Source organism: Papio anubis, chromosome 7, assembly GCF_008728515.1.
Source record: "Papio anubis isolate 15944 chromosome 7, Panubis1.0, whole genome shotgun sequence".
In the NCBI taxonomy this organism is placed as follows: Eukaryota; Metazoa; Chordata; class Mammalia; order Primates; family Cercopithecidae; genus Papio; species Papio anubis.
Genome location: NC_044982.1, coordinates 4,520,377 through 4,546,735, shown reverse-complemented (window position 1 = coordinate 4,546,735; position 26,359 = coordinate 4,520,377). Strand labels below are relative to the sequence as shown.

Here is a 26,359-nt window from a genome sequence, read left to right as displayed (position 1 = left end):
ACTTGTTTTTTACAATGTGAATGAGATTACTTCATGAGATCCTGATCTGCATTTTTCAGTGAGTTTTGGCATGTCTGTGAGTAAAAGGGTTAGCAGTTTACCTCTGCCCTCTTGTCTGTCCACCAGGTTTTTGAAGAGGATGCACTCAGCTGGGAAGATAAGCTGAACAGGATCATGGCTCTCTTTGATGTGTGGATTGATGTGCAGAGGCGGTGGGTCTACCTGGAGGGTATCTTCACAGGCAGTGCAGATATCAAGCACCTGCTGCCAGTGGAAACCCAGCGGTTTCAGAGGTATGGCCTCCAGCCCGAGAGCCAGATTTGCCAGCAGCTGGTAACTACTCTGTGCAAAGGCTGATGCATGTTTTAATTTCATTTGTAGCATCAGCACTGAGTTTTTGGCTCTAATGAAAAAAGTGTCCAAGTCTCCCCTTGTTATGGATGTTCTGAATATCCAGGGAGTACAGAGGTCTCTGGAAAGATTGGCAGACCTGCTAGGAAAGATCCAGAAAGCATTGGGAGAATATCTGGAAAGAGAGCGGTCATCTTTCCCCAGGTAAGATCCTTGCTTTGACTTGGCCTGGAGTCAAGCTGAATTTCAGTTGTGCATTTTTCCAGCTATCTCCTTTCCCTTCTGGGCCTCTGTTTGTTAGTTTTGACATCAAGGATTTTGTTAGCCAATAATGCATATAATGATTACCATTCCCTTCCCTGTCATGCAGTGATTACTAATTGTACCTACCTTGGATTTTTTAAATTGTCCTACCTTGGATTTCCTAAGTCTTTAATTTAACTATCATCTACCCTCCAAAGCAGCTTGCATGACATCTCTTCAGTGTTTATAGCTGGCAGTTTTCTTTTTTTTTTTTTTTTTTGGATTGGGTTTTTGCTCTGTCACCCAGGATGGAGCACGTGGTGCAATCTCAGCTCACTGCAACCTCCTCCTACCAGGTTCAAGTGATTCTCTTGCCTCTGCTTCCTGAGTAGCTGGGATTACAGGTGCCCGCCACCACACCCAACTAATTTTTGTATTTTTAGTAGAGATGGGGTTTCGCCATGTTGGTCAGACTTGTCTAGAACTCCTGACTTCAGGTGATTTGCTCGCCTCGGCCTCCCAAAGTGCTGGAATTACAGGCATGAGCCACCACACCCAGCCTCTGACAGTTTTCTGAGTGGCATCTTTTCCTTTCAGAGTAGTTTGCTTAGGCTGAATTGGACAGATTTTTTTAAAAAATTGGTTAATAGGCTGGGCGTGGTGGCTCACACCTGTAATTTCAGCACTTTGGGAGGCAGATCACCTGAGGTCAGGATTTTAGGATCAGCCTGAACAACATGGTGAAACCCTGTCTCTACAAAAATACAAAAGTTAGCCAGGCATGATGGTGGCTGCCTGTAATCCCAGGTACTCGGGAGGCTGTGACCGGAGAATCGCTTGAATCCGGGAAGCAGAGGTTGTAGTGAGCCGAGATTGCGCCACTCCACTCCAGCCAGGGTGACAGAGCAAGACTCCGTCTCAAAAAAAAAAAAAAGAGTTAATAAAGTAACTTACTAAGGCAGATGACATGCAATTCTTTGCATTCGTTGAATTCCTCTTACTTCAAGATCTTGTTAGGTAAGTGTGTATCTTTTGCCAAGGACTGGAAGAAATTTTGATGTGATTTGAATTTGGGCTGGAGATTGCCACCACCAGCCACATCTTCTTTCCCTTCCTGCAGTTTGAAATTTTGCCTTGATTCACCTTATATGTGTATATCATATTTTAGCAACTTGAGTGTTATTTTAATTTTAGGTTCTATTTTGTGGGTGATGAAGATTTGCTTGAAATCATTGGAAACAGCAAGAATGTTGCTAAATTACAGAAACATTTCAAGAAGATGTTTGCTGGAGTTTCGAGCATCATCCTGAACGAGGATAACTCTGTTGTTTTGGGTATTTCATCTCGGGAAGGAGAGGAGGTAAATTTCTGTTTGTAACTTTTAAAACTTCTCTCACATTCTTGCACACCTCATTTAAAATTGTTACTTTAATTTTATTTCTTCATTTATTTCAGGTTCTGTTTAAAACTCCTGTGTCAATTACTGAGCATCCCAAAATCAACGAGTGGCTCACGCTGGTAGAGAAGGAGATGAGGGTCACCCTGGCCAAACTGCTGGCTGAGTCTGTTACGGAAGTTGAGATTTTTGGTAAAGCAACTTCAATTGACCCAAATACCTACATCACTTGGATTGATAAATACCAGGTAATCTATAGTAGAAGTGAGTGGGCTCATGGTGAAAACGCGGACCAATCTTTAAAATGATCTTTTGGGATCTTGTTCCTGTGTCTTTCAGGCCCAGCTTGTGGTTTTGTCAGCCCAGATAGCCTGGTCTGAGAACGTGGAGACCGCACTGAGCAGCATGGGCGGAGGTGGAGACGCCGCGCCCTTGCACTCCGTGCTGAGCAATGTGGAGGTCACCCTCAATGTGTTAGCAGACTCTGTCCTCATGGAGCAGCCCCCACTCCGAAGGCGGAAGCTAGAACACTTGGTTAGTCTCGCACCAGACTCCTTCCTTACCAGTTAGACTCTTACACCCTCAACCACGCAGTTAAGTGGAAATCATGCTTGAAAAAGGTTTCAGATAGTATCAAGGAGAACAGTGGACGGTGTACGGATATCCTCTGAGGGTGGGCATTTGGCTCCCTGTCCCTATTGAAAGGTAATCTCAGGGGCATGCGGGGGTTACATGACATCACGGTAGAGAGGAAGGGATCAACCTTGGTCAGGATCTCTTGCTCTTTCCCGTCATCTCCCCAGAGAGGTGGCCACAGCAGTGCTAAGCTGCACAGCGTGGGCAGTGCCTGCTCCGAGTCCCATGGTGGCACATGGCAGACTCTTAGGACAGACATCAGAAAGCTAGTCTTCCATCATGTTTTAGGATAGCTGCAGAATTTTAAAATGTTTAAAGCCAGGTGTTTCTGTTTCTTTGTTTTTGCTGCAGCTCTGGGTTCTATGTAATACCATCTCATGAATAACATTTCTCTCATCTCTGAAAGTGAATTTGCCTTTTGGAACATTTACTGAAAGCCATTGTAACTGGACCTAGAACCTCAGTTTCAGTTTAACAATCCACAGCCCCCGAGAATGCACTGTATTGCTTTAGTGTAGATGAACTTTTAAAGTGACTGTCTTTCTTCAGATTACAGAGTTGGTTCACCAGAGAGACGTTACAAGGTCCTTGATCAAAAGCAAGATTGACAACGCCAAATCTTTTGAATGGCTCAGCCAGATGCGATTTTACTTTGACCCTAAGCAAACTGATGTGTTACAGCAGTTGTCAATTCAAATGGCAAATGCCAAATTTAACTATGGCTTTGAGTACCTGGGTGTTCAGGACAAACTGGTCCAGACCCCCCTCACTGACCGCTGCTATTTGACGATGACACAAGCCTTGGAGGCCAGGCTGGGGGGTTCCCCATTTGGTAAGTTCTTCCACAGATCTGGACAGATGGAATCATGTATTAAAATGTTTGAAGATAAAACTAATGATTTGAATGTACTTCTTTTTTTTTTTTTTTTTTTTTTGAGATGGAGTCTCTGTCGCCCTGGCTGGAGTGCAGCGGCGTGATCTTGGCTCACTGCACGCTCTGCCTCCAGGTTCAAGCCATTCTTCTGCCTGAGTCTCCTGAGTAGCTGGGATAGCAGGCACGCGCCATCACTCCAGGCTAATTTTTGTATTTTTAGTAGAGATAGGGTTTCACCATGTTGGCCAGGCTAGTCTCGAACTCCTGACCTGGTGACCCACTCACCTCAGCCTCCCAAAGTGCTGGGATTACAGGCGTGAACCACCACACTCGGCCTGAATGTACTACTTAATTATGTGGTGTGTACATTCTAAAATCTTAAATTTGTTTGCATTTATTACTACTATGATTTTTTTTTTGAGACGGAGTCTTGCTCTGTCACCCAGGCTGGAGTGCACTGGTGCAACCTTGGCTCACTGCAACCTCCGCCTCCCGGGTTCAAGCGATCTCCTGCCTCAGTCTCCCGAGTAGCTGAGACTATGGGCGTCCACCACCAAGCCCGACTAATTTTTGTATTATTAGTAGAGATGGAGTTTCACCATGTTAGCCAGGCTGATCTCGAACTTCTGACCTCAGGCAGTCCGCCTGCCTCGGCCTCCCAAAGTGCTGGGATTACAGGCGTGAGCCACCGCACCTGGCCACTACTTGGATTTTTTAAATGAGTTGCTTTTTATAGTTATTTTAAAGCTAAAGATATGTTTTCAGTTAGGTAATGGACTCAAGCATTCTGTTGCTTTTCTTTAAACAGGACCTGCTGGAACTGGGAAAACAGAGTCTGTCAAAGCTCTTGGCCATCAGCTTGGACGGTTTGTTTTAGTTTTCAACTGTGATGAAACCTTTGATTTCCAGGTGAGACGCTTTATGGGATCCACCTAAAATCTAATGCCCTGCGGGGATTGTTTGGGGAATATCAAGCTCGTACCTGTGAAAGCCATTTGCGTTGCAGCTCAGCATGGTTTGTATGGCCTCCTGAGTCCTGTAGTAGCGATAGGTGTTATTTTGAAGTGTTTGAGGTGTCCAGCATACATGCTTTGAAGTTGACTTTAGTTTCATGTTTTCAAAGTTAGATCTTTAGTGTAATATTTTTGTAACGTTTCGGTTTTTTGAAGACATTTTTAGTGCCTGTGTCTTGGAATAAGCACATGTTATGGAGGAGGTTTATCTTTATTCGACAAAAAGTGATAGAATAAAAACAGTAGCTTTGTCATTGAGATTTTATTGGCACAGAAGGAAAGAAGGTATTATACTTTTCATCTGTCATGATAATGGCTATTGTTCATGAAGTAACTGCTGTGTGTGGGCACTGGGCCCCTCACCTGAGATGTGACTCTAATTTATCCTTCACAACCACCATGGGAGGTAGGTAGTATTATTCCCATTTCAAAGATGGGGAGATATGCGTTTCAAAAAGATGTGACTTGCCCAAGGCCAAACAGATCGTCAGAGTCAGGATTTGAGCCCCATGAAGCCAGCACTGAGGCAGGTGGTATGGGAGTCTGCTCAGGCCACCATATCCAAGCAGCACAGGCTGTGTGGCTTAACAATAGAAATGTATTTCCTCACAGTTCTGGAGGCTGGGGAGTCCAAGATCAAGGTGCCAATGGGGTTCAGTTCCTAGTGAGGGCCCTCTTCCTGGCTTGCAGATGGCTATTTTGTCCCCACAAGGCCTTTCCTCGGAATACAAGCATGGAGAGTGTTCTGATTCCTCTTCCTCTTCTTATAAGGGCACCAGTCCCATGGATAAGCGGCCCAACCCTCATGGCCTCATTTAACCTTAGTTACATCCTTACATGCTCTTTTGCTAAAGACAAACCCACTAGGGTAAGGGCATCAACATACTAATTTGTGGCAAGGGAGATGGGGAGACAATTTAGGGCACAGCAGGTGGTTTTAGCTTCTTTCTTCCTCTCCTTTCCAGGCAATGGGCCGGATCTTTGTGGGCCTTTGCCAGGTGGGTGCTTGGGGCTGCTTTGACGAGTTCAACCGCCTGGAGGAGCGGATGCTGTCAGCTGTGTCCCAGCAGGTGCAGTGCATACAGGAAGCACTGCGTGAACATTCCAGCCCCAACTACGACAAGAGTAAGACACCTCTCCTTCAAAGATTACTTAGAGAATGTAGAGAGAAATTCCCTTGTGAACTGATTTTTTACCTCTTGGATTAGAAATAGGAATTTAGCTCACAGGAACTCACTATTATAGGCAGTATAGTGAGCCGTGGTTAAAGACGGAAGGTAAGAAACCCAGGCCAGGCGTGGTGGCTCACGTGTGTAATCCTAGCACTTTGGGAGGCCAAGGCAAGCAGATCACTTGAGGTGAGGAGTTCAAGACCAGTCTGGCCAACATGGTGAAACCCGTCTCTACTGAAAATATAAAAATTAGCCTGGCGTGGTGGTGCACACCTATAATCCCAGCTACTCGGGAGGCTGAGGCAGGGAGAGTCCCTTGAACCCAGGAAACAGAGATTGTAGTGAACTGAGATCATGCCACTGCACTCCAGCCTGGGCCACAGAGCAAAACTGTTCCCCCCAAAAAACCCAGGACTGTTCTGCGTCACCGCTTTCAGTCCTTGTTCTAGGGCGGCAGCATAGAGGTTTCTATGTCCCAGGACAACCAAACACCTGAACAGTCCTTCCTCAGCCAGGCAGATGCCCCCGTGCTCCCTTACAGCCTGTGTGTGCCCTCCATGGCCTTTGCCACGGGATGAGTGTGTCCTCTGGTGTGGGCCCTCGGTGCCCCCTCTTCCTTCCCACATCGTCAGAGAGCCAGCCTCCCCAGCCACCTGTCTGGCCAGTGTTCTGCCATCTGTCTTTGGAAACAAGCCCTTTATCACGATAGGAGCAGCTGTCAGAGAGGCCCCAGGGACCACTTCCCTTCCCGCTTCAACACAAAGGCCCAGCATATGGGTCAGGGAGGGTAGGATGCTGAAGGAGGCAAACATTTAGGTATTGGGTAGGTGTGAAATTCTGTCTTAGGTACACAGTGTAGCTTTTAATGTTTCTTTTTATTGCATAATAACGACTTGCCTTATGGAGAATTCCCCAGACCTCCTAAGTGAAACAAAAGGAGTGGGGAAGAAAGCACAGCACTTGCCTTTGAGATCGGTGTTCTCTTAAGGCAAGAATACACTTTGTTCCAAAGTGGCTCAGAGGTGCTTGGAGGTTTGGGGTTCTTTTTATTTTGTCGATGCTAGGAACAGGTAATTCCCATGATCTAAGCCAGTCAGTGTCGCGGCATTTATTCCTTTTTATTTTTGCACATTTGTGGACTGCATCTCTATCTTGAGTTCTCTGTGACACTCAGTGTTGTGTTGCCCAAATAACATAGTGGTCTCTGCCTCTGGTGGCTTGACCTGGGACACGTGCACGTGAGGTGCATGGGAATGGGTCCACCTGGGCTGGGAGAGCGTGGCTGGTGGTCCCTGAAGAAAGGCCAGAGAGCAGCCCCCCAGGAAGCCTCTACTCCAGCTCCCTGGGAGAACGAGAGCTTTGTCTGTTGTTTTAGAGACATTTTAGAATGGGGTTTTTTGTTTGTTTGTTTGTTTGTTTGTTTGTTTTTTAACATTTCTAGCCTTAACACTGTCATCTCGTTCTCAGCCTCTGCCCCCATTACTTGTGAGCTGCTGAACAAACAAGTCAAGGTGAGCCCGGACATGGCCATCTTCATCACCATGAACCCTGGCTACGCGGGCCGGTCTAACCTTCCTGACAACTTGAAGAAGCTGTTCCGGAGCCTGGCGATGACCAAGCCCGACCGGCAGTTAATCGCCCAGGTCATGCTGTACTCACAGGGCTTCCGCACTGCTGAAGTGCTTGCCAACAAAATCGTCCCATTTTTTAAGTAAGTAGCCTAGAATTCTTCATAATCATATTTCTTACATGTGATAAATGTGCCCATTTAACCTTAAAATTTTTTTTTTTTTTTTTCTTTTGAGACGGAGTCTTGCTCTGTCGCCCAGGCTGGGGTGCAGTGGCATGATCTCAGCTCACTGCAAGCTCCTCCGCCTCCTGGGTTTACGCCATTCTCCTGCCTCAGCCTCCCGAGTAGCTGGGACTACAGGCGCCCGCCACCTCGCCCGGCTAGTTTTTTGTATTTTTTAGTAGAGATGGGGTTTCACCGTGTTAGCCAGGATGGTCTCAATCTCCTGACCTGGTGATCCGCCCGTCTCGGCCTCCCAAAGTGCTGGGATTACAGGCTTGAGCCACCGCGCCCAGCCAACCTTACAATTTTTATGTGTAATGATGGTACGTCTTTCAAAATATCCATCTCTGATTTCTTGACACTTGACCCTGTTATTGTTTAAAGTATACTGTTTTTAAAGAAAGCCTTTTATTTTTCTTATCTAGACTATGCGATGAGCAGCTATCTTCCCAAAGCCATTATGACTTTGGTCTTCGGGCTTTGAAGAGTGTGCTGGTGAGTGCAGGCAATGTGAAGAGAGAGAGAATCCAGAAGATAAAGAGGGAGAAAGAGGAACGAGGGGAAGCAGTTGATGAAGGAGAAATTGCTGAAAATCTCCCTGAACAAGAGGTTCGTTTTGATCATTCAAACCTTATACATTATTTAAATTTACCTTTTTAACATTTAAGCCATGACTTGTGGGTTCTTCTTGGGGTTCACATGTCTTGGGATGACTGGAATCGACTGCAATGTTGGCCCGGTGAGTTGATTGCACGAATGTGGGCGAGTGATGGTCGCACCCTTTGTTCACCAAGTTACCGATCACGCACCTCCTGGGGATGCAGCGGGCGGCACTTAAGCCGTGCTCCACTGCTCACAGCCCAGCCCTCTCCCCGTAGATTCTGATACAGAGCGTCTGTGAGACGATGGTGCCGAAGCTGGTGGCAGAGGACATCCCGCTGCTCTTCAGCCTCCTGTCGGACGTGTTCCCTGGAGTCCAGTATCACAGGGGTGAGATGACTGCCCTTCGAGAAGAGCTGAAGAAAGTGTGTCAGGAGATGTATTTGACATATGGAGATGGAGAAGAAGTTGGTGGAATGTGGGTTGAAAAGGTAACTCGGATTGTTTCCTTGACCACTGCCCTCACAGACTCTGCTGGCCTTAGTGTCCAGTAATGACAACCATGGGCCCTTTGATGAAACTGTCCATAGAGGCTGTGGAGGTGCATAATATGCTTTATGAAGATTTGCCCAAGGCCTATTTGAATTTTTTGTTGTTGTTGTTTAAATGAAGAGGAAACAATACTTAACCTGAAAATTTTACACGATACAGTTCGATTTCTGAAAATGCTAAGTGCATGACTATTTTGGAAAGTTGTTTATGCTGGTAAAAATTCTGCTTACAAGACTTTCCAGTGCCAGAGATGAACAGCCTAAATTGCTGATCAGTAAGTAGTTTACATTCTGTATTGGCTTCTTTTCTTACTCTATGTGATTCATTTAAGAAAAAGTTTATTGTTTACACAAGCTGTGTGTGTTTAGCCTGAGAGACGCTGTACGGGATTGAACATACAGCTCATCCATTCAGTCTCTCGTTGTCCTTGGCGGGATCTGATGTGTCCTTGTTGAGGCTGCTCGTTGGTGTCTTGTCCCACTGGCTCCAGCCTTCCTGACTTACTAAAGAACTCGCCAGTTTGGAAATGTTTGTTTTAGATGTGGCCTATGTAACATCTCTCCAGTTGGGGAGTTTCAGTACTTGCCTTTAAAAATCCATAGATAGCGCGGTGGCTCACGCCTGTAATCCCAGCACTGTGGGAGGCCAAGGCGGGCGGATCATGAGGTCAGGAGATCGAGACCATCCTGGCTAACACGGTGAAACCCCGTCTCTACTAAAAAATACAAAAAACTAGCCGGGCATGGTGGGGGGCGCCTGTAGTCCCAGCTGCTCGGGAGGCTGAGGCAGGAGAATGGCGTGAACGCAGGAGGCGGAGCTTGCAGGAGCTGAGATCGCGCCACTGTACTCCAGCCTGGGTGACAGAGCAAGACTCCATCTCAAAAAAAAAAAAAAAGAGAGAGAATCCATAGATAGGTGCTTGTAATCCCAGCTACTCGGGGGAGTGAGGCAGGAGAATCACTGGAACCTGGGAGGTGGAGCTTGCAGAGAGCTGAGATCATGCCACTGCACTCCAGTGTGGGCAACAGAGAGAGACTCCGTTTCAGAAAAAAAAAAAAGAAGTCCACACGTAATGTTTCTTGCTGACTTTCACAAGAGGTGGCTGAGCGAGGAGCTGGCCCCATTCCTCCTCTGGGATGGTCACTGTGCTGGTCTGTTGGGCCCTGCAGGTTCTCCAGCTCTATCAGATCACCCAGATCAATCATGGCCTGATGATGGTGGGGCCCTCGGGAAGTGGGAAGAGCATGGCCTGGCGTGTCCTGCTGAAGGCGTTGGAGAGACTCGAGGGTGTGGAAGGTGTGGCCCATATCATCGACCCCAAGGCCATCAGCAAAGACCACCTCTACGGAACCCTGGACCCCAACACCAGGGAATGGACAGATGGGCTCTTCACACACGTGCTGAGAAAGTACGTCTTCTTTGATCTGTGTTTGTGTTCTCCTGGATGTGGGCCCTACGTACTTTGCTCTCACAAGAGCAGAGTATACATTATTTTCAACCAAAGTCTGAGCAAATTAAAGGTCACTTCAAACCATCATAGGTAAACATGCCTAATGTTGAAATCTTGATTGGCTGGGCGCGGTGGCTCACGCCTGTAATCCCAGCACTTTGGGAGGCCGAAGCGGGCGGATCACGAGGTCAGGAGATCGAGACCATCCTGGTTAACACGGTGAAACCCCGTCTCTACTAAAAATACAAAAAAATTAGCCGGGCATGGTGGCAGGCGCCTGTAGTCCCAGCTACTCGGGAGGCTGAGGCAGGAGAATGGCGTGAACCCGGGAGGCGGAGCTTGCAGTGAGCCGAGATTGTGCCACTGCACTCCAGAATGGGCGACAGAGCAAGACTCCGTCTCAAAAAAAAAAATCTCGATTTAGTCAGCAGCTGTTTTAAAATCCTTCCCCGACCAGGATCATCGACAGCGTGAGAGGCGAGCTGCAGAAGCGCCAGTGGATCGTCTTCGATGGCGATGTGGATCCAGAGTGGGTTGAGAACTTGAACTCAGTGCTGGATGACAACAAGCTCCTAACTCTGCCCAATGGAGAGCGCCTCAGTCTTCCACCCAATGTAAGTAGCCTTTTGTATGTCATCAACTGAATAATTCCTTTTGGCCAACTAAAATTCATATGCTAGCTAAGTGCAGATCTGGAGTCGTGGACCCAGATTCCGTGGAGTAGCGATCATTGTGTAAGTAATTTTCAAAGGCAGCATCTCAACTGCTAGATTTTTTTTTTCCATTTCCATGGCTAGTGAGAAACATTTTAATAGGTTTTATTAATGGCTTTCTATCATTTATGGAATAAAAAGCACATTCTGTGATTATCAGTTAACCTTGTATGGTGGGGTTGTCGTTAGGGTTTCTTAAGCTATTATACATCTAAAGAGTTGGGAAAATGAGAAATTTGGAATGGGGCTTTCTAGGCTGTCCCTTGGGAAATGAGTGCACGGTGCAGGTGCCTGACAACACCTACTGATCAATAAACAGCCAGGCCCGGTGTAGATTTGCACTGAGTCAGACCCTGTTGCAGATGCTGAAAGAAATCTACAGCAGTAAGAAAGCAAGAAGACAGGCCGGGCGTGGTGGCTCACGCCTGTAATCCCAGCACTTTGGGAGGCCAAGGCAGGCGAATTACGAGGTCAGGAGATCGAGACAATCCTGGCTAACATGATGAAACCCCGTCTCTACTAAAAATACAAAAAATTAGCTAGGCGTGGTGGCAGGCTCTTGTAGTGCCAGCTACTTGGGAGGCTGAGGCAGGAGAATCGCTTGAACCTGGGAGGTGGAGGTTGCAGTGAGCCAAGATTGTGCTACTGCACTCCAGCCTGCGTGACAGAGCGAGACTCTGTCTCAGAAAAGAAAAAAAAGCAGGAAGACAAAAGCCCTTGCTCACGTGTGATGCTTAAAATGGACAAACAAAATGAATAGTGATTGGTGCAAAGAAAAAAAGAAATGGAAAGTGAGCTGTCAGGTGTTGGTGGGGGCTGGAGGTTAAAATGTGAAGCCTTCCCTGTGAACGTGGTTTGAGCAGACACATGGGAGTGAGGGAGTAGGTTCCAAGGCTCCCAAGTATTCTGGGCAAAGGAACACACAAGCAGGAGTAGCAGGTCTGGGACAGAGGCCGGTGTGCATGAGGACAGCAAGGGGCAGTCAGCTAAAACAGAGAAGACTAGGGAGGACAAGTCAGGGCTGAGACCAGAGAGGAAACGAGCCAGGTCAGGGGCCCTGGAGGTCATTGTGGGAGTGTGAGTTTGTACACTGGGCAAGCTGGGATCCATGGAGCAGCCTGGCAGGAGCGATGTTCCGTGGTGTATGTCCACAAAGATCCGTCTGGCTGCCGTTTGGAGAATAAAGAGGGCAGGGTGAAAGCCAGGAGGCCAGTTGAAGGCTGCCTCAGTCCTCCAGGCATCAGGGACGGGGTGAGCTGGCAGCAGCAGAGGTGCTGAGAGGTGGCTGACTGTGGTCGGAGTTTAAAGCATGCATGGGATTTGCTGAGGGACTACATGTGAGTGTGAAGGAAACAATTCATGGATGATGCGAGGTTTCTGGCCTGATCAGCTTATGAGCCTTCAACAACAAAGCTTAGGATTGGTATTTATCTCAGCTTCAGGAACCAGCCATGGATTCTGAGTACTGTCTGAAAGTGCACTTACTCCAACAACTCGAGTTCCGCTCTGATCCAGTAGAGTCTAACTGTTGTCAGAGGAGATTGAGCTCCTCGTTACAGCTCCGGGGTTAAGACTCTGGAGTCCGACCACCTGCTTTGAATCTCAACCACTGACTAGCAGTGGGACCCCAGCAAGTCACCTGCGCCATCTTTAAACTGGAGGTGAGGCCGGGCACAGTGGTTCGTGCCTGTAATCCCAGTACTTTGGGAGGCCAAGGCAGGTGGATCATCTGCGGTTAAGAGTTTGAGACCAGCCTGACCAACATGATGAAACCTTGTCTCTACCAAAATGACAAAAAACGAGCTGGGCGTGGTGGCGCATGCCTATAATCCCAGCTACTTGGGAGGCTGAGACAGGAGAATCGCTTGAACCTGGGAGGCGGAGGTTGCAGTGAGCCGAGATCACACCATTGCATTCAAGCCTGGGCAACAGGAGCGAAACTCCATCTCCAAAAAAAAAAAAAACTGGAGACACAGCATGCCTGCCTGGTCATGCCTGGTCAGGTTGTATGAGACTGGAGGGATCCAGGCCCAGTGCGTACCCAGGACGCAGTCACTACTGACATCACCCTTGGAGGGGCTGTTGCTTCTGTGCCCTCAAGAACAGTGGGAAACCTTAAACACGGTGGTCTGCCCTGCTCTTCTCCCTGCCACACACACTTGTCCTGCCCAGATTCCTGTAGAGAGAATGGTGAATACTGTAGTGATATGAGCTGTAGGTGTTGTTTTTTTTTTAATAAGTGCAGAAAAAAAATTTTTTTGAGACAGGTTTTCACTATCACCCAGGCTGGAGTGCAGTGGCATGATCTTGGTTCACTGCAACCTCCACCTCCCTGGCTCAAGTGATTCTCCTGCCTCAGCCTCCCAAGTAGCTGCAATTACAGGCACACGCCACCATGCCCGGCTACTTTCTGTATAGGAAAATTAAGTTTTAAGTCACCTTTTCAGTGTGTATATAGGTGAAAGAATCTTAATGTCCAGGTTTTTTCTAAACCTATGTCATTAAATCTGCTTAATGTTTTCTTTCAAGGTGAGAATAATGTTTGAGGTACAGGACTTGAAATATGCGACCTTGGCCACAGTGTCGCGCTGCGGCATGGTCTGGTTCAGTGAGGATGTGCTGAGCACCGACATGATCTTCAACAACTTCCTGGCCAGGCTACGCAGCATCCCGCTGGATGAAGGGGAGGATGAGGCACAGCGGCGGCGCAAGGGCAAAGAGGATGAGGGGGAGGAGGCCGCTTCTCCCATGCTGCAGGTACGCCCAGGTGGAACCTACACATCATGACGCGAGGGTGCTAGGATGTTCAGATGTGGTCTCACTATGTTGCCCAGGCTGGTCTTGAACTCCTGGGCTCAAGCAATCCACCTGCCTTGGCCTCTCAAAGTGCTGGGATTACAGGCGTGAGTCTCAGCCAAGTGTTGTGTAATCAATGTTGTCTTCCGCCAGCTTAAACAAGGAAGCCCGGCTGTAGCAGCTACAAATGTTAAAAGTCATGTATGGGAAAATTTACCGAATTCTTTTCATTATCTTACTTTTCTCTACAAATTGATGGAAGACTGCTCTTTGCCATGTTCAGTGGGAAAACCAAAGTTCCTGGGAAGCAGGGTTTTTGAGAACCACCAAGGTGAAGGAATGAGGATTGGTCACCGAAGTTTCATCCAAAATTAGTTTTTCAAGGTCATATGACCTTCTCCTGGGACCAGGTTAGAATCCATGAAACACGCCTGCCTTTTGAAAGATAGTTAAGTATCACTCATTCCACTTTCCAGATCCAAAGAGATGCAGCCACGATCATGCAACCGTACTTCACGTCCAACGGCCTGGTCACCAAGGCACTAGAGCACGCCTTCCAGCTGGAGCACATCATGGACCTAACGCGCCTGCGCTGCCTGGGCTCGCTCTTCTCCATGCTGCACCAGGCCTGCCGCAACGTGGCGCAGTATAACGCCAACCATCCCGACTTCCCCATGCAGATCGAGCAGTTGGAGCGCTACATTCAGGTCAGGGGGCATCAGGGGCTTCACAGAGCTCACCACTGCGCCCGACCACAGGTCCGAGGACCTCTGAAATGCTGCACCTGTGTGGAGGTGCTCTCTCCTAGGGGAGGGCAGAGCCTTCGTTGAGGGGCTAGGAAAGGTGCAGTGGGTGTCTGTGATGCAAGAAAACTGGGAGCCACTGTCTTTTTGGTTAACTTTGCCGTAAGTGTCTTTCTTTTGTTGTTGAAATTTTGTAAAAAATCAAAGTTTAATTCCTCTTTTAATAGCGATATCTGGTTTATGCCATACTCTGGTCCCTGTCTGGAGACAGCCGGCTAAAAATGAGAGCAGAGCTGGGTGAATACATCAGAAGAATCACGACCGTGCCTCTGCCCACTGCGCCCAACATACCCATTATCGATTATGAGGTGAGCATGCGGTTACAGCCCGTGTTGATTTAACTCGTCCTGGAACAACCTGACCATGGACCTTGAGTATTTTTTCTTTTCATTGTATTCCTTTTCATAGAAGGACTTTATCCTTTTAGTTTCATGTGTTAGCAAAGAATGCAGATTAGCCTGACCAATTCCTTCCTTATTCTGAAAGCTCAAGTTTGTGTTCAGGTAAGCAAAGCTCGTGAGGAGACACCTTGGTTCCAGCCTGACTCACACTTCCATCTCTGTGTGTAGGTGTCCATCAGCGGAGAGTGGTCTCCGTGGCAGGCCAAGGTGCCTCAGATTGAAGTGGAGACGCACAAGGTGGCAGCCCCTGACGTCGTCGTGCCGACACTGGACACAGTCCGCCACGAAGCCCTCTTGTACACTTGGCTGGCCGAGCACAAGCCCCTGGTCTTGTGTGGCCCTCCCGGGTCTGGCAAGACCATGACACTCTTCAGCGCCCTCCGGGCCTTGCCTGACATGGAGGTAAAGAGGCCAGGAGGTGGACAGCAGAGCTTTTGGTGTTGAGCGGGGGGTTGGTCTCACAGTGTGGTTTTGTGTCTTCCCTCCAAAGGTGGTGGGTCTCAACTTCTCCAGTGCTACGACGCCAGAGCTGCTTCTGAAGACTTTTGATCACTACTGCGAGTACAGGCGCACGCCTAACGGGGTTGTTTTGGCTCCTGTTCAACTTGGAAAGTGGCTGGTGTTGTTCTGTGATGAAATCAACTTGCCAGATATGGATAAATATGGGACGCAGAGGGTCATATCCTTCATCAGACAGGTTTGTTTCTGTCCACAAGGCCCTTCCTGCCCCACAATGTCTCTTGTTCACGTTTTGCTCCTAATGTAGTACCTGTCCATTCCTTCAGATGGTGGAGCACGGAGGCTTTTACCGTACCTCAGATCAAACGTGGGTGAAGCTGGAGAGAATCCAGTTTGTTGGGGCTTGCAATCCCCCCACAGACCCTGGAAGAAAGCCCCTCTCACACAGGTAAAACAGCTTGGTAGACTGCTCTGCTTCACACACACACAGCTCCAGGATTGCTGTACACACAGCTCCAGGATTGCTGTAAACACAGCACCACAAAAACCTGGTTTTGAGAATAAAAACAATACTGCTTATCATGGGTTCCTCTTGGGTTACTTCTCTGCTGTAATGCCAGGAAAACAAGTTAAAAATAAAAGCGTTGGCCAGGCGCGGTGGCTCACGCCTGTAATCCCAGCACTCTGGGAGGCGGAGGTGGGCAGATCACGAGGTCAGGAAATTGAGACCATCCTGGCTAACATGGTGAAACCCCATCTCTACTAAAAATACTAAAAACTAGCCGGGCGAGGTGGCGGGCGCCTGTAGTCCCAGCTACTCGGGAGGCTGAGGCAGGAGAATGGCGTGGACCCGGGAGGCAGAGCTTGCAGTGAGCCGAGATCGCGCCACTGCAGTCCAGCCTGGGCGACAGAGCGAGACTTCATCTCATAAAATTAAATAAAATGAAAGCATTGATCTCTTGGTAGTGATGAACTGCTCCAGACTCATCTGTAGAGCCAAGATGAGGCTGAAATAAGCCTCGGTTATTTTCTCATCTTTGCTGGTTTCTTTTTCAAGTGTTTTCCATCGACTGTTATGTGTCGGACCCCAAGCCTGAGCAGTGTGTGTGTGATCTCAGCTAACACTGATGTCAAGTCTGCATAGCTGGGTTAGGAAGCGACCTCCAGACAGGGCCCTGGCAGGGCGACTCCACTGGCACACTGCCCCTTCCCTGGAGCCGCTGTCAGGGAGGGGCGCTGAGCTGGGCTGTCTGTGCACAGGTTCCTGCGTCACGTGCCTGTCGTGTATGTGGATTACCCGGGCCCCGCCTCCCTCACACAGATCTACGGCACCTTCAACCGCGCTATGCTGAGGCTCATTCCATCCCTGCGGACGTACGCAGAGCCGCTCACTGCTGCCATGGTGGAGTTCTACACCATGTCTCAGGTACGCAGAGTTTCTTTGCTCTTCCAGAAATTGTTTTCCTCTCATAATGAAGGCACTCTATTGGCCAGGTGTGGTGGTTCACACCTGTAATCCCAGCATTTTGGGAGGCTGAAGTGGGTGGATCCTTTGAGCCCAGGAGTTTGAGACCAGTCTGGACAACATGGCAAAACCCTGTCTCTACAAAAAGTACAAAAAATAGGGGGGCGTAGTGGTGCATGCTTGTAGTCTCAGCTGCCCAGGAGGCTGAGGTGGGAGAGTCGCTTGAACCTGGAGGCAGAGCTTACAGTGAGCCGTGATTGTGCCACTGCACCAGCCTGGGCGGTAGAGTGTGAGACCCTATCTCAAAAAAAAAATGAGAACTCTGTTGAAAAAGATTGGACTTTATTCAGAGATGTTATCGAGCCGAGAGACTTTCTCCAAAGTCTGTCATCAAAGTCACTTTTCTCTGCAGGTACTAAGACTGCTGCCATTTCCATGTTTAATCATTGTCCGATACGTGTGTATGTATGTGTAGATCATTATCCGATGCGTGCGTATGTATGTGTAGATCATTATCCGATACGTGCGTATGTATGTGTAGATGATGAGAACAGAGGCTGTGCAGTTTCTAAATGTATAGAAAGGCTGCGTATCTGCCAGATTGCTCTCAGGATGGTGGGACCAGCTACACTCCCACCAGCAGCACCTGCTTCCCTGTGTTCTGCAACATTTAAAAAAGAGTCATTAACAAAAATGTCGTTGCCCATTTGGTGAGCAATGACTCTCGTCGTTGCTGTTGGCATTTGTCTGTTGAGCCTCCCATGGAGCGCTGGCTGCGGGGATGAGTGGGAGCCGCCGACCGCCCTGCTGTGTCTCCCTCGCTCTTCATGCTTTGGGACAGCTTGCTTGTCATAGGTGGCAGATGCTTTTTCCCAGTGTTTAATTTGCTTTTAATTTTGAGCATTTTCAGAAGGATTTTTTGTAGTTTCATTGTTTAAATGTTTAAATCATGAAATAAAATGTATTTCAGCATAAAGTGAGCAGCTTGAATCTAACTTTGTTCTGGACGGTTATCCAGTTGTTCCAACATTGTTTACTCATGTGGAGACAGGGTCGCGCTCTATTGCCCAGACTGGAGTGCACTGACACAGTCTCGGCTCACTGCAAGCTCTGCCTCCTGGGTTCAAGCGATTCTCCTGCCTCAGCCTCCCTAGTAGCTGGGACTACAGGCGCCCGCCACCATGTCCAGCTATCTTCTTAAATATTTCAGGGTCTGGGTTCTTTAATGTAAACATATTTTGCCGCATTTTACCTTTTGACCACTTCTCTGTGTCCTAAGATATTGACATGTAACTTCCATTTTTCTCATTCCCATAGGAGAGATTCACCCAGGATACACAACCTCACTATATCTATTCACCCCGTGAAATGACTAGGTGGGTGAGAGGCATCTTCGAAGCACTGAGACCTCTGGAGACCCTGCCTGTTGAAGGCCTCATTCGGATTTGGGCACATGAAGCTCTGCGTCTCTTCCAAGATAGGTAAGGGAAGCCGAGGATCCAGCTGGGGTCTTTGCAGGGGTGGCCTGCTTAAGTTAGAGCCAGGTGGTGCCAGTGGTGGAAGGAGCGTCAGTCAGGGCAGCCTCCCGTCTGGACACTGGTCACAGTTGCCCCAGGGTACCAAAGTCACAGTGCACTGAATGCACCAGCTGCCCACCACTGTCTGCTTACGCAAGGCACTTTCATAAACCTTGTGGCCATGAACAGGGTACTTTTTTTTAAAGATACACCATAGAAGTCAAAAAACAGGGCACTTGAATAAACCTTTTAAACTGTCAGGTGGGACCACACAAGGTAGCAGCTGCCTGTGATAACCTTCCCAGAGCACAGGTTCACTGCTGAGTTAAAAGGCCTCCCAGCAACTGCCCACTGTACATGCTCCATAACCACCATCCCTCTTCCTGACTCTCAGCCTGTGTTCTCATCAGAGGCTTTGCAGCTGGAGCCCTGGGGCACTGGTTTTCTCTTTTACCTGTTGCCCACTTGGATCAATTCTTGTTTTGTAAGTTTTGAGTTTTTCTAGTTAAGTGACCAGTACTTAAGGGAAAAAAATCGCTAACGGATGACTGATCAGCATCAACTGTGTAGGTTTTGTGGTTTGAATCGCAGTAAGATGACTTGGCAGATGGTGCCCTCCAGACTAAGAAATGCTTAAGTGTTGGGCAGCTGTGCTTCTGGACCAGGTGTCATCCCGCAGGTTTTCCTATCATTACTGTACAAGAAGTCTCAGAATACTGCCTCGTTGTAATCACTGGCTTTCAAACCCGACTCCTTGGGGTTCTTGGGTAATACTGGGCACATTACTGAGAGCCACTGTAAGAGATGAGCAGGCAAGGCAGAGTACAGAGCGTGTTGGCTGTGGCAGCCCTGTTTTTATTTCTTATTGGAGTTCTGCTGCTGTTTAAACGGTCTTTGGTTGTTGTTGCTGTGTCAACTACCTTCACTCTCCCCTTTTCAATTAAAAAAAAATTGGCTGGGCATAGTGGGTCACATCTATTATCCCAGCACTTTGGGAGGCCAAGGCAGGAGGATCCTGGAACCCAGGAGTTCAAGGCCAGCCTGACCAACATAGTGAAACCCCCATCTCTAAAAAAAAATGAAAAATTAGCCAGGTGTTGTGGCATGTACCTGTAGTCCCAGCTACTCGGGAGGCTGAGACAGGAAGGTCGATTGAGCCTGGGAAGCTGCAGCTACAGTGAGCCATAATTGTGCCACTGCATTCTAGCCTGAGTGACAGAGCAAGACCCTGTCTCCCACAATATAATTTTCACAGATTTCTAATACCACAGAGAATTTTGTTTAAATTCAAATGTAGCAACAGCAGTTGTGCTTACAAATTCATATTGGCTTCAGTAAGTAAGTATATACCTGCCTTCAGTAGACCCTCACCTGGTAGCCTACATAGGAGATCTTACAGTCAGCTTCTCAAAAGGTCCCACACGGCAGGGCAATCACAGTCTCACCTGCTTGCCTTGTAGTAAGTAAGTCTTACACCTCTAAAACTACATACATCACAATTCCCTTTTTTTGTTTGTTTTTTTTTTTGAGACAGATTTTTATATTTTTAGTAGAAACGGGGTTTCACCACATTGGCCAGGCTGGTCTCGGACTCCTGACTTAAAGTGATCTGCTTGCCTCTGCCCCCCCAGAGTGCTGGGATTACAGCTCGAGACTAGCATGGCGAAACCCCATCTCTACTAAAAATATAAAAATTAGCTGGGCATGGTGTGGCACACACCTGTAATCCCAGCTACTCAGGAGGCTGAGGCAGGAGAATCGCTTGAACCTGGGAGGCAGAGGTTGCATTGAGCCAAGATTACACCACTGCACTTCAGCCTGGGCAACAGAGTGAGACTCTGTAAGTAAGTAAGTAAGTAAAGTAAATAAATAAATAAGTAAATAAAATTTCAGGTTGCTTAAGCTGTCATGAGTTCAGCTTCTTAGGTTTGTCCATGCATAGTAAAGGAAGATGTGTGATAAAGACTGCATCCTTTGGAAGAGCCCACAGCACCCACAAACATGGTGCTTCTTCACCATGGCCTGTAGTTACCCAAATGCACATGCTGCTCTCCCCACAGACTCGTGGAGGATGAGGAGAGGCGCTGGACTGACGAGAACATCGACACGGTTGCTCTGAAGCACTTCCCTAACATCGACAGAGAGAAGGCAATGAGCCGGCCCATCTTGTACAGCAACTGGCTGTCAAAGGTAGCAGACTCGCAGCGTTTTAGACGTCCTTCTTGTTCTGCTGTCCCTTTCTAATTCTAACCAATTCTAACCAATTATCTTCTACTCAAAAATACCTTTGGGCCAGGTATGGTATCTCACATCTGTAATCCCAGCACTTTGGGATGCTGAGGCAGGAGGATCACTTGATCCCAGGAGTTTGAGCCCAGCCTGGGCAACATAGTAAGACCCCATCTCTACAAAAAAATTTGAAAATTTAGCCAGGCAAAGTAACTCACACCTATGGTTCCAGCATCTTGGGAGGCTTGAGCCCGGGAAGTCACAGTGAGCTGTGATCACACCACCATACTGCAGCCTGGGTAAAACAGCAAAACCTTGTTTCAAAAAATACTTTAAAAAACAAAACATTGGCCGGGCGCAGTGGCTCATGCCTGTAATCCCAACATTTTGGGAGGCCGAGGCGGTGGATCCCCTGAGGTCGGGAGTTCGAGAACAGCCTGACCTACATGGAGAAACCCCGTCTCTACTAAAAATACAAAATTAGCTGGGTATCGTGGCGCATGCCTGTAATCCCAGCTGTTTGGGAGGCTGAGGCAGGAGGATCTCTTAAACCCGGGAGGCAGAGGTTGAGGTGAGCTGAGATTGCGCCATTGCACTCCAGCCTGGGCAACAAGAGTGAAACTGTGTCCCAAAAAAAAAAAAATACAGTGAGGTGCAATGGCTCACGCCTATAATCCCAGCACTTTGGGAGGCCAAGGCAGGCAGATCACTCGAGGTCAGGAGTTCGAGACCAGCCTGGACAACATGCTGAAACTCCATCTCTACTAAAAAGACAAAAATTGCCGGGCGCGGTGGCTCAAGCCTGTAATCCCAGCACTTTGGGAGGACGAGACGGGCAGACCACGAGGTCAGGAGATCGAGACCATCCTGGCTAACAAGGTGAAATCCCGTCTCTACTAAAAATACGAAAAAAAAAAAAAAGACAAAAATTAGCCAGGCATGGTGGCACATGCCTGTAATCCCAGCTACTCGGGAGTCTAAGAATTGCTTGAACCCGGGAAGCAGAGGTTGCAGTGAGCCGAGGTCATGCCACTGCACTCCAGCCTGGGCCACAGAGCGAGACTCTGTCTCAAAAAAAAAAAACAACAAAAAACAAGAAAAATCTCTTTGTCCTGAAGTGCACTACAAATGAGGCTGCCGTTACGTCAGTGATGGGCTATGAGTTTGCAGTCACTGATGCTTTAGGGCAGGAACTCCCAGGAGTATGGCTGGCTGCTGCTGGGGTTCGGACTTCTGTGTGAGGGTCAAGCCATTGGATTGCCATCCGGTAGAAGGTGTTGCTTCAGTGGGTTTACAGTGAAAGAAATCTTTGCTTCACAAATTTGTTTTCACATTCCTCACACTGAAAATAGGACAATTGTGAATAACTTGTGTGAAAATGTTTCATGTGCTAAAATACTAGATGGAGTTCACCTCTCCAGAATAGCTGTGAGTTGTCCTTTTTCTCTGAAAAGGATGAGGATGTTTACTGAGTTACAGTCTTCACTTGCATTTCATTCAGTAGCCCCAGGTGATAGACATGAGTAAGAGCTTCCTTTAGGGAGCTCCCCCTCCAATGGAGGAAAGAGCGGGACAGAGGGAGATAACTCAGGCTGGGAAGAGATTTCTGGTAGAGTGACCCTTGCATTGGGTCTTCATGTGTTTAAGTCTTCTTCAGTGGCTTTCAGTGAAGTTCAGCTTTCTCTAGAAGGGTTCACCACGTCAGGGAGGGCGTACGAGGCAGAGGGCCTGATAGGAGCCCGGAGTAGTAAAGTGGGTGTGTTCAATGTTGGTAGAATTTTCTATATATTTTAAGACTCTAGGTACCCATTCTTTTTCATATATAGGAAACATCTCCCTGTGGCTTATCTTTTTTTATTCTTTTTTTTGGAGACAGTCTTGCTCAGTCACCCAGGCTGGGGTGCAGTGGCATGATCTCGGCTCACTGCAAGCTCTGCCTCCCAGGTTCACGCCATTCTCCTGCCTCAGCCTCCCCAGTAGCTGCGACTACAGGCACCTGCCACTACGCCCAGCTAATGTTTTTGTATTTTTAGAAGAGACGGGATTTCACCGTGTTAGCCAGGATGGTCTCGATCTCCTGACCTCATGATCCGCCCATCTCGGCCTCCCAAAGTGCTGGGATTGTAGGCGTGAGCCACTGCGCCCAGCCATTTTTTTACTCTTTCTAAGATCTTTTGAAGAACAAACGTTCTTAAAGTGTATCTTTCAGGCTGGGCACAGTGGCTCACACCTGTAATCCCAGCACTTTGGGAGGCCAAAGTGGGCAGATCACCTGAGGTCAGGAGTTCGAGACCAGCCTGCCCAACATGGTGAAACCCCGTCTTGCCAAGGCAGGTGGATCACGAGGTCAGGAGTTCGAGACCAGCCTTACCAACTTAGTGAAACCCATCTCTACTAAAAATACAAAAATTAGCCTGATGTGGTGGCGCGTGCCTGTAATCTCGGCTACTCAGGAGGCTGAGGCCGGAGAATCACTTGAACTCAGGAGGCAGAGGTTGCAGTGAGCCGAGATTGCACCATTGCACTCTAGCCTGGGCGACACGGAGACTCCGACTCAAAAAAAAAAATTTGCCAGGCATGTTGGCATGTGCCTGTAGTCCTCCCAGCTACTTGAGAGGCAGGAGAATCACTTGAACCCAGGTGGAGGTTGCAGTGAGCCAAGATCAGGCCACTGCACTCTAGCCTGAGTGACAGAGTAAGACCCTGTCTCAAGGGAAAAAAAAAAAAAAAAGATGGATCTTTGAAACCCTTAATCACGTCTCTAATTGAGTTTGTGTATGGAGTGAGCAGTGGCTCCATTTTCAGTTCTTTCCTTGTGTATGCCCCTTATCCCAGCAAAGTTTATTAAATAATAATTTACTCCACAGTATCAGTCTGTCATCATAGTTTCCCTGTGTGCATAGGTATCTGTTGGTTGCTCTCTGTGCTAAAACCACATGGTCCTGATTATGGTAATAAGTCTGTTTAATAGGGCAGGCCCAGACCAAGTGCAGTGGCTCATGCCTATAATCCCAGCACTTTGGGAAGCCAAGGCAGGCAGATCACAAGGTCAAGAGATCAAGGCCATCCTGGCCAACATGGTGAAACCCCGTCTCTACTAAAAATACAAAAATTACCTGGGTGTGGTGGCGCACACCTGTAGTCCCAACTACTTGGGAAGCTGAGGCAGGAGAATTGCTTGAACCCTGGAGGTGGAGGTTGCAGTGAGCTGAGATCGTGCCACTGCACTCCAGCCTGGTGACAGAGCGAGGCTACTCTCAAAAAAAAAATTGGGCAGGCCCTCACACCTGCTTCTTTTTTAGAGGGATCTTTCCTGTTCCAAATGAAATGCAGAATTGACTTGTCAGGTTGCACCAAGACAGTAAGCACCTCCCACTAGTGAGGTTTCGCTCGGGATTACGTTGAACCTATGGTTGAGTTTGATGGAACTGACATTTTTACAGTAGAGCGTTTTTCCCTCTGTGATCAGGGTATGTCTCTTCATGTATTGAGGTCATCTTCATTGCCCTTTGGTGAAGTTCAGTTTTCTCTATAAAAACTTTTCATGTTTTTAGATCCATTTCTAGTGAATTTATATTTTTTTGCTATGTTGTAAATGATACCTTTTTTTGTTGCATTTTCAACAGTTTCTTCATGGTATGTGGAAATACAGTTGACTTTGGTCTAATAACTAACATTTTTTCTAAGTAATTTGGGTATTACTTTTTTTTCTATAGGATTACATCCCAGTAGACCAAGAAGAGTTAAGAGATTATGTCAAAGCTAGGCTGAAGGTCTTTTATGAAGAAGAACTTGATGTTCCACTGGTCCTGTTCAATGAAGTCCTAGACCACGTGCTGAGGATTGACAGGTGGGCTTTTTTGTTGTTACAGGCCCGCCTCTCGCCTAAGCTGCTCTTGAGTAAGTGTGTGTGCCGGCTCACGCCAGGCCTGATGCTGTCCTACCACCTCCATCTCAGCCTTCTCTGCCAAGCAGCTTCCCCCTTCTCTTCTTTCTAAGTCCAGCTTAGCCTTCCTCAGTTTATCCCAAGCAGAACTTCATTCTTCCTCCCCCCAGCACTGCATGCCTGCTATGATTAGGGCCCTTTGACCTTCTGCTAGGATTGCATTAGTCTCATGTCAGTCTGGAGGACAGGACCGTGTCTTACCGGCCTTTGCATTCCTCCTGGACCTCACAAATAACAGTTGCTCAGCAAACGTTTAATATACGAGTTCAAGTTAAAACATGTCCAAAATACTGTAGACACTAGATATGAGTCAAAAGGGGAATGAGGCATTATAAGCCTTAACATTGATCAGTTCTCATAATGTTTCAGAATATTCCGTCAACCTCAAGGCCACTTGCTTCTGATTGGTGTTAGTGGAGCAGGAAAAACTACCCTGTCTCGTTTTGTCGCCTGGATGAACGGTTTGAGTGTGTACCAGATTAAGGTGCGTCTGGTTGGTGGCCTCTTAATCCCAGCAACAGATTCTTGATGTGTGTGCAGAGCTCAGTGAGTAGGAATGGACCTAACTTGCCTCTGCTTCTGTAGGTCCATAGGAAGTACACAGGGGAAGACTTCGATGAAGATCTGCGGACAGTATTGAGACGCTCTGGCTGTAAAAATGAAAAGATAGCATTTATAATGGATGAATCTAATGTATTAGATTCTGGATTCCTGGAGCGAATGAATACCCTTCTGGCCAATGGAGAGGTAATTAGGTGACGTGTTGCGTTGCGTTACGTATTACCGGGGGACCAGTAAGTCAGCCCTGTGCTGTTTCCCAGGTGCCTGGTCTCTTTGAAGGAGATGAGTATGCCACCTTGATGACGCAGTGCAAAGAGGGGGCACAGAAGGAAGGCCTGATGCTGGACTCGCACGAGGAGCTCTACAAGTGGTTCACCAGCCAGGTTATCCGTAACCTCCACGTCGTGTTCACCATGAACCCGTCCTCGGAAGGACTCAAGGACCGGGCAGCCACATCGCCAGCACTTTTCAACAGGTATGCGGACCTTTACTTGGCTCTGGGTCAGGAAAGTCGGTGTCCTTCCAAGGGGCAAAGCCTGCCCTTCATAGCTGTTTTGAAACGTGGGCCTCTTTTTCAGGTGTGTGTTGAATTGGTTTGGAGACTGGTCCACCGAAGCACTGTATCAGGTTGGCAAAGAATTCACAAGTAAGATGGACCTGGAGAAGCCAAATTACATCGTTCCTGATTACATGCCAGTTGTGTATGATAAACTGCCGCAGCCACCATCCCATCGGGAAGCCATTGTGAACAGCTGTGTGTTTGTTCATCAGACTCTTCACCAGGTGGGTTCAATTTTCAGATCAACACATAAAACACAAAACTAACCATCATGCTAATATAAAACTAAATTGCTATAAAAATAGACCTTAAGGCCAGGTGCAGTGACTCATGCCTGTAATCCCAGCACTTTGGGAGGCCAAGGCAGGAGGATCGCTTGAACCCAGGAGTTCAAGACCAGCCTGGGCAACATGGCGAGACCTCATCTCTACAAAAAATAAAAATAAAACTAGCCGGGCCTGGTGGTGGGCACCTGTAGTCCCAGCTACTCAGGAGGCTGAGGTGGGAGGAGGTTACATTGAGCTGAGATCACACCACTGCAATCCAGCCTGGGCAACAGAGCAAGATGTAGACTCAAAAAACCATAAATAGACCTTAGGAGGGCACTTCATATTTGACATTGTACTGTTATTTGTAAAGGAAATAGTTGTTTCTTACCTCTTGCCTCCTTAACAACGTCTCATTCTTGTCACTGGGCTGCAAATTCTGGAGCCATCTAACACTTTAGTGCCCCCACTGACTCTGCCTCTAATAAAGTGACCTCCTTGGCCTGTTTCTCCCAGTGCTGCTGTGTGTTCAGGCCCTTACTCTCTCCTGTAGACCAGGAATCAG

General features: G+C 47.9%; 1 protein-coding gene across 1 annotated transcript in view; it reads left to right on the top strand.

Moving 5' to 3' along the window:
* Positions 1 to 26,359, top strand: part of DYNC1H1 (dynein cytoplasmic 1 heavy chain 1) — a 90,400-nt gene that overhangs the window by 40,090 nt on the left and 23,951 nt on the right. Inside the window, exons 22-48 of the mRNA XM_021941577.2 lie at positions 127 to 293; positions 382 to 555; positions 1,789 to 1,954; positions 2,050 to 2,238; positions 2,330 to 2,524; positions 3,176 to 3,458; positions 4,309 to 4,409; positions 5,479 to 5,638; positions 7,153 to 7,396; positions 7,903 to 8,086; positions 8,356 to 8,568; positions 9,799 to 10,037; positions 10,537 to 10,693; positions 13,322 to 13,549; positions 14,065 to 14,295; positions 14,559 to 14,699; positions 14,961 to 15,194; positions 15,283 to 15,489; positions 15,578 to 15,699; positions 16,512 to 16,677; positions 18,034 to 18,197; positions 20,294 to 20,423; positions 24,179 to 24,312; positions 24,778 to 24,892; positions 24,994 to 25,155; positions 25,230 to 25,444; positions 25,548 to 25,752. Of these exons, the coding sequence (XP_021797269.1) occupies positions 127 to 293; positions 382 to 555; positions 1,789 to 1,954; positions 2,050 to 2,238; positions 2,330 to 2,524; positions 3,176 to 3,458; positions 4,309 to 4,409; positions 5,479 to 5,638; positions 7,153 to 7,396; positions 7,903 to 8,086; positions 8,356 to 8,568; positions 9,799 to 10,037; positions 10,537 to 10,693; positions 13,322 to 13,549; positions 14,065 to 14,295; positions 14,559 to 14,699; positions 14,961 to 15,194; positions 15,283 to 15,489; positions 15,578 to 15,699; positions 16,512 to 16,677; positions 18,034 to 18,197; positions 20,294 to 20,423; positions 24,179 to 24,312; positions 24,778 to 24,892; positions 24,994 to 25,155; positions 25,230 to 25,444; positions 25,548 to 25,752 (4,926 nt within the window). The remainder of the gene's footprint in view (positions 1 to 126; positions 294 to 381; positions 556 to 1,788; positions 1,955 to 2,049; positions 2,239 to 2,329; positions 2,525 to 3,175; positions 3,459 to 4,308; positions 4,410 to 5,478; positions 5,639 to 7,152; positions 7,397 to 7,902; positions 8,087 to 8,355; positions 8,569 to 9,798; positions 10,038 to 10,536; positions 10,694 to 13,321; positions 13,550 to 14,064; positions 14,296 to 14,558; positions 14,700 to 14,960; positions 15,195 to 15,282; positions 15,490 to 15,577; positions 15,700 to 16,511; positions 16,678 to 18,033; positions 18,198 to 20,293; positions 20,424 to 24,178; positions 24,313 to 24,777; positions 24,893 to 24,993; positions 25,156 to 25,229; positions 25,445 to 25,547; positions 25,753 to 26,359) is intronic.